This window comes from Bubalus bubalis, chromosome 5, assembly GCF_019923935.1.
Source record: "Bubalus bubalis isolate 160015118507 breed Murrah chromosome 5, NDDB_SH_1, whole genome shotgun sequence".
Taxonomy (NCBI): domain Eukaryota; kingdom Metazoa; phylum Chordata; class Mammalia; order Artiodactyla; family Bovidae; genus Bubalus; species Bubalus bubalis.
In genome coordinates, this window is record NC_059161.1 from 35393048 (window position 1) to 35405469 (window position 12422).

The 12422-nt window shown below is 43.8% G+C and overlaps 1 protein-coding gene across 3 annotated transcripts in view; it reads left to right on the forward strand.

The window, feature by feature from the left end:
* Positions 1 to 12422, forward strand: part of CAMTA1 (calmodulin binding transcription activator 1) — a 987191-nt gene that overhangs the window by 956654 nt on the left and 18115 nt on the right. Inside the window, exons 13-21 of one of the 3 annotated variants that reach the window (XM_044942953.2) lie at positions 1716 to 1912; positions 2288 to 2366; positions 2620 to 2935; positions 3347 to 3873; positions 6679 to 6866; positions 7357 to 7603; positions 8673 to 8744; positions 10262 to 10282; positions 11855 to 12048. In XM_044942953.2, the coding sequence (XP_044798888.1) occupies positions 1716 to 1912; positions 2288 to 2366; positions 2620 to 2935; positions 3347 to 3873; positions 6679 to 6866; positions 7357 to 7603; positions 8673 to 8744; positions 10262 to 10282; positions 11855 to 12048 (1841 nt within the window). The remainder of the gene's footprint in view (positions 1 to 1715; positions 1913 to 2287; positions 2367 to 2619; positions 2936 to 3346; positions 3874 to 6678; positions 6867 to 7356; positions 7604 to 8672; positions 8745 to 10261; positions 10283 to 11854; positions 12049 to 12422) is intronic. The other 2 variants (XM_044942955.2, XM_044942954.2) reach the window with 2 other exon arrangements.

Below are 12422 nucleotides of genomic sequence, written 5' to 3' on the forward strand. Positions count from 1 at the left end.
GACTTCACCTTCCACTGCTAGGGGTGCAGGTTCGATCCCTGGTCAAGAAACTAAGATCCCACGTGCCTCTCGGCCAAAAAACCAAAACAATAAAACACAAGCAATACTGAAACAAATTCAATAAAGACTTAAATAGTCCGCATCAAAAAAAAAAATCTTAAAAAAACACCATAAATGAGAATTGGACTAAAGTCTCACTTGTTTGAGAGTGGGTATGAAACATAAAATTATCACAGAGAGGATATATATATAAACATACACATGATTCACTTTGTGGTACAGCAGAAGCTAATGCCACATTGTAAAACAATAAAATATACCCCGATAAAATATATACCCCAATAAAAAATTTTTAAAAAGAAAATATTGTAGACAAACACAGATGGTATTTGAGGCTAGTAAAATGTCATTTGTTTAGATGCTGGGGATTCTGAATAAAATTTCATTTAAAAAAAAACCTATCACAGAGACTCAGATAAGCTGAGGTTACTAACTTTGATTGTATTTTTCTTCTTGTACAACTTCCTTACAACGAAGAGAAGAAAGCCAGGTGGTTAAAATGAGTGAATTTCTCTTTCCCATATGCCTCTGTTGTTGTTAGTACTGTAATAACACTTGAATTTGGAAGTCTCTAATGCCCTCCCCAGCCCCCTTTTTGCTTTCTATAAAGGACTGGATTATTCCTGGATTTTTTAAATTTATTTTTTCAATTGAGCTATACTTGACATATAACACCGTGTTAGTTTCAGGTGTACGACAGGATGATTAAGCGTGTGTGTACGCTGCCAGATGATCACCATGATGGACCTAGTTAACTTCTGTCATCACACTTATAATTTTTCTCCCTTGTGGTGAGAAACTTTAAGATATACTCTGTCAGCAACTTTCAGATATGCAGTTCAGTGTTACTAACTTTAGTTGCCATACTGTATGTGACATCCCCGGGACTTATTCATTTCATAACTGAAAGTTTGCATCTTTTGACTCCTTCACTATTTTGCCCACCTCCTACCCTCTACCTCTGCATACAACTCTTAGTCTGTTCTCAGGATCCATGAAGTCAAGAAGGCTTTCTGTGTGTGTGTGTTTGGTTTTTGTTTAAGATTCCACATATAAGTGATACATATTATACAGTACCTGTCTTTTTCTCTGACTTATTTCACTGAACACCTGTAAGGTCCATCCATGCAGCTGCAAATTTTCGAGTTCTTATTTAGGGAGAAAAATCCCCAAGTGACAGTTCTCCTCCATAAGGAGCTGGGGAGTCAGCGGTCCAGGCAGCAGCCCCCCACAACCCCCCTTCCGTAGAAGCATTAAGAAAGTTACCTGCTTCGCTCTCCTCTGCCGGTTTCCTGTCTACAATGTTTAACTACATCACCTGGGAGGCTAGACCACATTTTTGTTTGTTTTATAGTATATGCTTTACCTGAACTGGATCAGCATGGAGTTCACAGTCAGACTGTCAGCTGCAGTAGACAGACTCTGATGCCCTTAGAGTTGTGGAAGATTCCCGTGTGCCCGGCTGTGGGTGTGCTGCTAAGCTGGACTCGGCACATTCTGTCTCTCTTTCATGATGCCTCCTTATCTTCAGTTTTGGGCTTCCCGTTTTCAATTGCTAATCACACAGAGTTTGTTCCCCCTCTGGTGTCCGAAGGCTGACATGGTGGTGGGCCTTTGGGCCTCTGGTCATCAGAACACGTGTTGTCTCGTTACAGTGCGCATCCGGCCCTGGGACGCTGGGCAGCTGCTTTGAGAGCCGAGTGGTTGTTGTGTGTGAGAAGATGATGAGCCGAGCCTGCTGGGCAAAGTCCAAGCATCTGATCCACTCAAAGACTTTCCGTGGGATGACCCTCCTCCACCTGGCCGCTGCCCAGGGTTATGCCACCCTCATCCAGACCCTCATCAAGTGGCGGTAAGGCCGGTGTCCTCCTCACCCATCAGCAGGCACTCCTCTTAGTGTGTCCACCAGTGGACGGAAATCTGGCCATTCAGGGAGTATGGAATCCTCTCAGCAAAGGAGTCTCTCTGAGGACAGTTCCACAAAGTTCTGTGAACTTCCGCCCAAGAAGTACTGAGCGAGATGCTAAAGTAAACTTTGGACTTTTCATTTCCTCCTGGCTCCTGGCAAAACAGAGCATCCAAACCACCTAGGAAACCCGGGACTTTGTTTCTTCCCATCAGCAATGTTGGCTGCCCACTTCAGTTTCATCTCTGTGGGTTTTATAATGTTGTGGTATTTTTTAACATTGATTCTCTGTGCAGTAATTTGTGATGCTATCTGTTCCAGCACAAAGCATGCAGACAGCATTGACTTGGAACTGGAGGTTGACCCCTTGAACGTGGACCACTTCTCCTGTACTCCTCTGGTAAGAAATGGGTTCATTTATTCCCCAAACTGTTCTTCTGGGCTGGCATAAGGATATGCCTGGCTCCCTTTGTGTTCACCCTTGTTGATACATGACATATATCGGAGCCACTTTGTAAAGGAAATGTTTTATGGCACTGTTGAGATTGCTGCCAGAGGCCAATTTGTCAATTGGCAGCAGTGGCAGAAGTCAAATAGGATTTTTTTTTTTAACTCATATTGAGGAAGCGCACTCTGTCTCTCTGTTTTTTTAGATGTGGGCGTGTGCTCTCGGGCACTTGGAAGCAGCTGTCGTGCTGTACAAATGGGACCGTCGGGCCATCTCTATTCCAGACTCTCTAGGAAGGCTGCCTTTGGGAATCGCCAGGTCACGAGGTCACGTGAAGTTAGCAGAGTGTCTGGAGCACCTGCAGAGGGATGAGCAGGCTCAGCTAGGACAGAACCCCAGAATCCACTGTCCTGCAGGCGACGAGCCCAGCACGGAGAGCTGGGTGAGCCAGTGGCACAGCGAGGCCATCAACTCCCCAGAAATACCCAAAGGAGTCACTGTCATCGCAAGTACCAACCCAGGTAAGACATCTCAGCACTTGGCGGATTCCCCTTTTGCTGTCATGCCACTACCCTCGGAAAAGTCCATAGGATGTTCACATACGTTTAAGGGTTTGGGGTTTTCTTTTTAGTGTTTCTAATTTTCCTTTTAGCTGTTAGAATGCCTAGTGCTTCCCCCAACCCCGATCGCCCATCCCACGCCCAAAACTGAGGGGGGAAAAAAAAACTATGTTAATGTGAGAAAGAACTACAAATTTTGGAGGAGGATTATTTGAATACAATATATGCTGCTGGGGAATATGTAAATGTTAGGGATGTGTCTTGAGTTCTGGCTTTGCACTCTGTGTCTCTCAGGCATAGAGAACGTGTTAATTCTTTAGCATTCCTCACTGTACCACCTGTCCTGACTGTCCTTTCTACTGTACTTTTCAGAGCTGAGAAGACCTCGGTCTGAACCCTCTAATTACTACAGCAGTGAGAGCCACAAAGATTATCCAGCTCCCAAAAAGCATAAATTGAACCCCGAGTACTTCCAGGCAAGGCAGGAGAAGCTGCTGTCCACTGCACTGAGTCTGGAACAGCCAAATATCAGGAAGCAGAGCCCTAGTTCTAAGCAGCCTGTCCCCGAGACAATCAGCCCCAGTGAAGGATTGAGGGACTACAGCCGGGAGATCTCCCCTCCCACTCCAGAGACTGCAGGATTCCTCCACGCCTCTGCATCCCAGCCGGTAGTAAAGTGGAACCCCAAAGATCTTTACATTGGTGTGTCTACAGTACAGGTGACTGGAAATCCGAAGGGGACCAGTGTAGGCAAGGATGCAACACCTTCACAGGTGCGTCCACGGGAACCAATGAGTGTCTTGATGATGGCTAACAGAGAGGTGGTGAACAGCGAGCTGGGGGCCTACCGTGATGGTACAGAGAGTGAGGAGTGCTCACAGCCCATGGATGACATACAGGTGAGCGTGGAGAAGGTAAGCTTGCAGGGGCTGGTCCATCCACCTGCACTTCCATGCTCTTTACTGCCAGTTTCCTATAGGTCTTGTCATTTTCTCACCAGTGACTGGTTCAAAGTCTGGGCTTTTGTATAAGACTAGTGGAGAGTCGTCTTCACTTGGGCCACTCGTGAATCAAACATTTTGAACTGGGCCTGAAAACCAGGGACTGGAAATATGCTTATTAGAAATTTCAAGTTAGTAGATAGTGTCAAAACAGGCTCAGGGTTTCCAAGTCACCTAAAGGGGGGAGAAAGAAAATTTGGCTCACTTGGGAAAAGTTCAGGAATTGGCAATAAGGAAAAAAAACAACAACAAAAATAATACTCTGAAATATAATATTATAGGAATATTTTTAAGCATGAGTCATTCCCACTTTGGAAACTGTTAATTCTATTAAAAGATCCTCAGACTGGATAAAAAGAAGCAAAGTGTATTATATACTACTTGTAAAAGACAGAATTAAAATGAAACAGAAAGGATGAAAATGAACTGACAGGTGAAGATATAACAGACAAAAGAGTATAAAAAAGAAAAAAAAGGTATAATTAAGGCAAATATTATATATATACAATTTATCAAAAAGTTATGACCATAATGAACCATTGTGCGCCTAACAACATAGTTTATAAATATTAAAGCAAATAAATAACAAAGAAATGTGGTACCAGAACCACAATCATAATATGACACTAAGGCGACTGTCTCAAAAGTTGTCAGCTGAGGTACATGTGAAGAGAAAATGAAAAAAATGGACAACACAATTAGAAAGTTTGACTTAGTATATATACTTAATATATAATTATGTAATTATGTAGATGTATGAATAAAAACATGGTAAATATACATATCATTGTTCTGACATATCTAAGCACACTTGTGAAAACTGCTCGTATATTAGAACCCAAGGAGAATTGTAATAAAAACCCAACATCATTTGAACAAAAAGCCCTAAAGTCATTTAAATTCCATTGCCTTCTGTAGCTGTCACATTAAGAAATCATCTACTTGGTATCTCAGAGTATTGCACTTACGATGTTAACACAGTTTTATAAAATAGAGGATTTGGGAGAAGAGTGATTACAGATAGTTATAACCTTTGGTCTCCAGAAATTCTACTTTTTAATACTTTCATGGGAAAAGAATCAAGGTAGGACTTACTTCCTCCTGTTATCAAGACGGTCAATATAGGAGAAGAAAAGCTGTGATATTTCTTCCCTAAATGTTTTCATTTGTATTCCTGTTACAATTCTTTGTTGACAATATCGAAAATTACCCAAGATAAGTATTTTTTAACAGTTTTATTGGGGTATAACTTACATACCATAAATTCATTCATTTTAAGTGTTCAACATAATGAACGTTTGTGACTTTGTACAAAATTCACAATCATCACAAAAGTCCCATTTAAGACACTTCGTTCCCCCCACAGAAGTTCCCTGTGCCCCTTTGCAGTCAACCTCTGTTCCCATTCCAGTCCTATGGATCTGTTTCTGTCCCCTAGAATTTTGCTTCTAGAAATGTTATATAAATAGAATCATAAACTGTCACTTTCTGTGTCTGGCTTCTTTCAGTCAGCATAATATTCATGAGGTTCACACATGTTGTAAGATAAGCATTTAATCATTTTTGTATAGATCCTTTCTGAACATTTTCAGTTCACTTAAAAACTGCTGTATTTCAACTTCCATTTTCAAGAGATGTGCAAGAAAACTTTTAAAACCAAGCTCATATCTCTGATTCTAATTGAATAGATCTACTCCAGACTCGTTGTGAGGATTCCTAAATATATGTTAGGAATTTATTTTGGGATTCTCATATCAGCAACCCTGACTCCAGTGGTTTAATAAGAACGTGATTTCTTTTTCTTCTACAAGTCCAGAGGTTTGGTGATTCACTAATGCCATCAGAGACCTGGATTTTTTTTTTTTTTTTCTATTCTTTTGGCTTTTCTCTTCACTCCTGTTGCTTTATGATCATAATGTGGCTTCTTGAACTTGGCTGTGGTCAGAACAGGAGAAGAGGGGCAGGACCGGGTGCATCAGCACCTTTCACTGGGAAAAGCAGAAGCTCTGCCCACATCTCTCCCAGCAGACTTGTGTATAGTCTCCTTGTCCAGAGGCTGGTCACAGATCCCCGCCTTGGTGCACGAAGGTGGGAAACTGAGAGGAGGATCAGGACAGGTGGCTTGTCTTAGTCACCAGCTATCCCCTGGGCTTTGGCTCTTTGCTGCTCTCTGCAAAACTAGGGTTCTCTGGGCAGGACAAAGTGTGGAGGGGCATAGTGGTCAGGTGGGAACACACTCTAGTATTCTTGCCTGGGAAATCCCATGGACAGAGAAGCCTGGAGCGCTGCAGTCCATGGGGGTCACAAAGAGTCAGACCCGATTCAGCAGCTAAACAACAAGAACAAGTGGTCAGGTAACCAGCAATATCACTATAATTACATGACCACGTCCTCTAGAACTACCCAGGCCTTAGGATCCTTAATCAGTTGATCCTAGCTGATAGTAGAAAGTAGGCATAAGCCAGATATTCTCAAAGACTTAAGGTTTGGACCGAGCTGATTTTTGGAGCTCCTCAGATCTGGGATCTCAGCATATGTGAGCGAATCATGTAAAATGTTTAGATAATATCAGAGGGCACTGGACTGTCATGTAAGCCCACCCTCCTTCATTTCTCTCTTTCCCAGGTAGCGGGCGGGAGGTGGGCCTGGCTGGCTTCTAGGGCGCCATCCTAACCTGAGTGCTCTGTGACCTCCGGGTTCCAGGTGAACATGATGACCTTGGCAGAGCACATCATTGAAGCCACACCTGAGCGGATCAAGCAGGAGAACTTTGTGCCCTTGGAGTCCCCGGCGTTGGAAAGGACAGATGTGGCCACCATTAGCAGTACCATGAGCTGGCTGGCCGGTTACCTGGCTGACGTAGACCATCTGCCAAATGCTGCCCAGATCAGGTCAGTAAAGTCCACGGGCCTCTTCCCAGGGCAAGTTCCTGGATGTACCTGGAGGCGCAGGAGACCCACTGGATCTGAGGAGATCTGGGTAGTGGATGCCCTTATCAAGGAAGGAAGGGAGCATTAGGATGGATTTCATTGCCTCTCTCAAGGACCTCTTTCTTCCTCACCTCTGCTGTGATGTTTTTTCCCACAGCAGAGTGTAGGAGATAATGTGTCATAGCATGTTCTCCCCAGTTCAACTGAAGCTTCACAGTTGGATAGTGGACTTTCCGGGTTGTACTTAGCCCAGTACTGAACTCATAACAGGTATTCAGCATGAACTTACTAATTGAAGGACACCCAGAGTCTCCTTAGCATCTCTCTGGACTGAGTAGAGGTGTATCCTTCATGGTCCACAGTGGGTACCATCTTGTCTCTTTGACCGATGTGTGATGAATCCTGCAGACCAATCACCAGCCTCTCTGCCTCATGTCTTCTTTTGTTTCAGAAGTGCATATAATGAGCCTCTCACCCCTTCTTCTAATACCAGCCTGAGCCCTGTAGGCTCACCAGTCAGTGAAATAACTTTTGAGAAGCCCAGCCTTCCCTCTGCAGCAGACTGGTCTGAGTTCCTGAGTGCGTCCACCAGTGAGAAGGTGGAGAATGAATTTGCACAGCTGACCCTGTCTGATCACGAACAGAGAGAACTCTACGAAGCGGCCAGGCTTGTCCAGACAGCTTTCCGGAAATACAAGGTAAAAGACAAGAGTCCTGGGGGCTTCCCTGGTGATCCAGTGGTTAAGACTCTGCCCTGCCACTGCAGGGGGTGAGGGTTCAATCCCTGGTCAGGGAACTAAGATCTCACATGCTTTGCAGCCAAAAATAAAGAACTTCTTTAAAAAACAAAAACAAAAACAGACAACAGAGTCCTTTTGTGATCAGGGAAAAGTCAGAATCATTCAAACTGAAATACATGCCATTTCTTTTTTTCTCTGAGCTTATAATTTGAAATAAAGATTCTATAATTAGGTCACATAAGATTATTAAGAATTGTCAGAAACTTTAGTGAAATAAAACTGACCAGTAATGCGATGGTTATTACCCTCTGAACTTACTGTCAGGGTAATAATAGATATTCATTATTTAGTTAATACAAAGTTGACATCTCTACCACAAGGAACATATGACCTGGAGCAGGGGTTTCTGGCTGGAGGCCTAGAGGCTGATTGTTGGCTGCCCATGAACTCCTAAAATTTTATGGTGAAGTGTCTGTAAGTGTGTTTTTGGCGGGCAAGGTCCAGAGCCTTCCACAATCTCTCAGAGGAGTCTTTGACCTCCCTGGACATGAGTCTGAGCAAAATCTGAGAGATAGTGAAGGACAGGGAAGCTTAGCATGCTGTAGTCCATCGTGTTGCAAAGTCGAACATGTCTTAACGACTAAACAACAACAGGGAGGTGTGTAAGTCATCAATCTTTGACCCAGAAGTAGAGGACTCGGTGTTATCTTAGGAAGGACAGAACAGAGCAGCAATGTATAAGGACAAATAGCACAATACCTAGTTCCTTAAATCCTTTGACTGTTGTTGAGGCCTCCTGACATCCAAATATGATAGTTCTGTTTAAAAGCCAGAATAGCCAGAGAGGTATTCTGTAAATTCATTTTTCTTAATTTATCCTGAAATTAACTTGTCATATTTTGGTAAACCTCGGGTCTCAGTTCTGAGAAAGTCAATGAAACGAGTGGTCATTCCATTGAAGTCTTGGGAAAGCTGCATTTCTTATACTGTATCATCTTTTCTTTTCTTGCCTCGCTTTCCCCTGAAGGGCCGACCCTTACGGGAGCAGCAGGAAGTGGCGGCAGCTGTCATTCAACGTTGTTACAGAAAATATAAACAGGTGAGCCAGCTTGTGAATGCGTCCTACCCACACAGCATCCAAACAGGTGTGGGGAGTCCCGTGTAATGTTTGGCAGAGAGCACAGCATCCGATGCCTGACCCAAAGACTGGCTTCAAATCACCTTGGTTAAAGACCAGAGGAAAATGTTCCAAAAGAGGGAAAAAAAGGAAAAACAAACAAAAAATTATCTGCATCTACTGCCACAAAATAATTTTTGTTCGGACTGTTGACCTCTTAGTGGTATCACTTCCTGCAACATTGGTCTGATACAGAGGAAGCTATTTGGGTCTGAAGTGAGGCTCTGTGTGAGTCATTTTGCCTATTAAGCTCATTAGTAATTAAAGAGCTTGAGGAGGTTTGGTATGGTGATGGGAGAAGGTAAATACTGGTTGTTATCGTTTACCTTGAATCATACACATCATATAACCTTCAGCCGGTTTTTCTTTTTGGCTGCTTCTTACCCAGTGTAAAATGAAGAACTGTAAAAAATCTTTGAAAATAGGAAGAAGCCCAGAGTATCTTACACTGAGCATTCCTTAGGTAAGCGTTGTAAGAGGAGCACCTGAATTACTCTTTCGTTCAATATTACTGCTTGTGAAGTGACCTGCAGGGTCATGGATTTCTCGTCAGACAGGAAGGGCACTGTTCAGAGAACACCTAATATACCTTAGATCTTTCAGACTCATCATTTCATTTTCTCCTTACAAAAATATCTGAAGTGCACAGTTTTATTTCCATTTGGCAGGTGAAGAAGCTGAGACTCAGAGAGATTAAGTAAACATTGGACCTTTCTAACCACCTAGGTAGAGATATTAAAAAGTGCCGAATTGCATTTTGACTGGTTCATACGGTAAAGTTCAGTCCCTTTAGTAGAACCATTTTTTAGGTGGTGCTTTTGGTAGGTCTTACACTTTTGTTTAAGGAATAATAAATGCTGAGATAGCTGCCAGCCACACAGAAAATCAGGATTCTGTTCTCTTTATTATTTCTAAGATTTGCTTGATGTCTCATGTGGATTGCCACTTTCTCAAGTTTCTCTAGGATTAAGCCTTAATTGTGAGGAGAGCGGGGGGAGTGTCTTCAGCTTATAGCCAGTTGAGTTCATGGTCCCAGAAAATGAAGGTTTATTGTGTAAACGCTGACACCACAGTCCCTGTTGGGAACCATCCTGGCTTCTGTTTGGTGAGAGGACTTCTTGTTAACAAGAGCAATACTCAGAATCAGAATTTCAAGTCTTTGATTACAGCAGGAGTTTATTCCAAAATGTGAGTTTGTTAGTTGTGTTTTTTTTTTTTTTTAATCCCCTCCCAAAGAAGTGTTGGCTACAACCAGAAAGATGGAAGGCATTAAAAAAAAAATACTGACAAATATAAGACAAGTATTTTGGAAGATGAAAGGCCTTTCTTTGTTTGTTTCTTTCTTTGGTTGGGCATTTCATTGGTTCTGGTTCTGGTTTTTCATTTCCTTCTATTCAGCAATCTAACATTAATCTTGTATTTTCTGTTTCTCCCCCAAGCTGACATGGATAGCCTTGAAGGTAATGACACACCCAAGTCCTCTCACAAACCATTCCACCAGAGTCACAAGCCTCACACCCATCACCAGCTACAAGAAGGGGCCATTAGGATGGCACGGTCATTCAGTAGGCATACCCCCTCCTCACCCGGCCACCTCACCACAGCACATCTATCCTCTGGGGACCACGTGGTTATGCCGTTGGTGTGGGTTTCAGCAAGCAGTCTTGGGACATTTTCTTGGCCAGTGTCCATCTAAACAATCCATCCAAGATAATCACCGGGAACCCAGTGAGCCACCGAGGAAATTTACCTGTTTCCCCTTGTGCTGAGCTGTGTCTGCAAGGTTCTGACCATGCAGAGCATTCAGGCCAAGGTCATGGAGACTCTGTGGGATGCAGTGCCCTTGTCTTGAAAAACTTTGGGTCAAATGAAAATGTCAAGTGGATCAGATAAGACTCAAGAGGGTTCTTGCAGCAGGGCCCTGTGTCTGGAACCTTTTGAGAAGTCAGTTTTTGCCCCTCACTCTACTTAAACATGCAGAGGGAGACTTAGGCACAGGTATGTTCTGAGGAGCACTTGTCCCTCTCATGGTAAGTTGGCTTCTTATGAGCAAAGCCCTCGCCTGTGACTTCTGGTCCCTAGAGTCATAGTCTAAGTGGTTAGCAATCTGGACAGAGCCTTTGCTAACATCTGCAGAGCTCTGCGTTTTTCGTGCCTGGCAGGGAAGGGGACTCATTCTCCCCAAGCGTGCCTTCGTGCCTTACTTTCCATCTCTGTGGCAGGCTGGCTGGAGGGCACAGGGACTGACTGCCGAGTGGTCCCCAGCTCTGGGGCCACCTTCCAGGTTTCATGGCTTCACCCCTGTGTTGGTCTGACAGGCATTAATCTTTTGCAGGTTAAAGTGGCTTAAAGGTGTCAGCGTTTCATGATAAGCCTTGTATTTGGGACCCTGTAACTCAGAAATATGTCGTGTGGAACTTCTAGTTAGAAGTCAGATGAAGTGGATTTGTGTTTGGCAGGAATTGGGAAGCATCCAAAAAGGATTAATTCAAAGCGTTTCCAAATCGGATAGGAAATATTCATCTTCAACATGTAAAGTTTTACTTCCTGGAACTTCCCTGGTGGTCCAGAGATTAAGACTCCACACTGCCAATGCAGGGGGCACGGGTTCAATCCCTGGTCGGGAACTAAGATCCCACCTGCCAAGCAGTTTGGCCAAAACAAAAAACAAACAAAAAAAATCATAAAATTTTACTTCCTAAATATGTTTTTTCAACTCAAGTGTCTCAGTTTATTGCTGTTAAAACTTTTTTCCGAGAAGGGTAAACGATTTTGATATTTGAGGTGGGGGAAAACACATTTAAAGCAGTGCATTGTCTGAAGGTGACTCTTAAAGTTAACATTTTGCATTTTGGAAAGGTAGGTGGAAAGAAGCTTCATTTGCCTGTTTTATGATGAAAGCCAGAACAGAACACGAAAAGAAAAGAAAAAAGTAGTTTTCCTTCTTGCCGTCCTCACCCGGTCGGCTTAGAGGACACCCCGCCTGCATGGCTCCCCTTGTTACTGCTCTGCTTCTCCTTGTGCCCTCACAGTATGCACTTTACAAAAAGATGACCCAGGCTGCCATCCTGATCCAGAGCAAATTCCGGAGTTACTATGAACAAAAAAAATTCCAGCAGAGCCGGCGTGCCGCTGTGCTGATCCAGAAGTTCTACCGGAGTTATAAGAAGTGTGGCAAGAGACGGCAGGCGCGCCGGACAGCAGTCATCGTACAGCAGAAGCTCAGGTGGGTGGAGATCTGGTGGCAGCCAGGAGAACCCCGGCTCGGGCGCAAGAGCAGCCCCTTGCAGACGTGCGGGTCGGTCTGTACAGGGAGTGAAGCATTCTGCAGTGATTTCCTCCCAGAGCAGTGTAGAGGCTGTGTTACCGTAGAGTTATACCTGTGCCCTTTGCCCATTTTGGTCCATTTAGCTCCTTCTGTCTCTCTCCACTCCCCACCCAATCATTCTGATGCCCCACCCGGTTTCAACTTGTATCAGAACCTGGAAGGACCACAGTTCCTACTCAGAAAGGTGTCACCCTAATATAGTCAACTGGGGCTGCCCAGGTGGCACAGTGGTAAAGAACCTGCCTGCCAGTGCAGGAGACAAAAGAGATGTG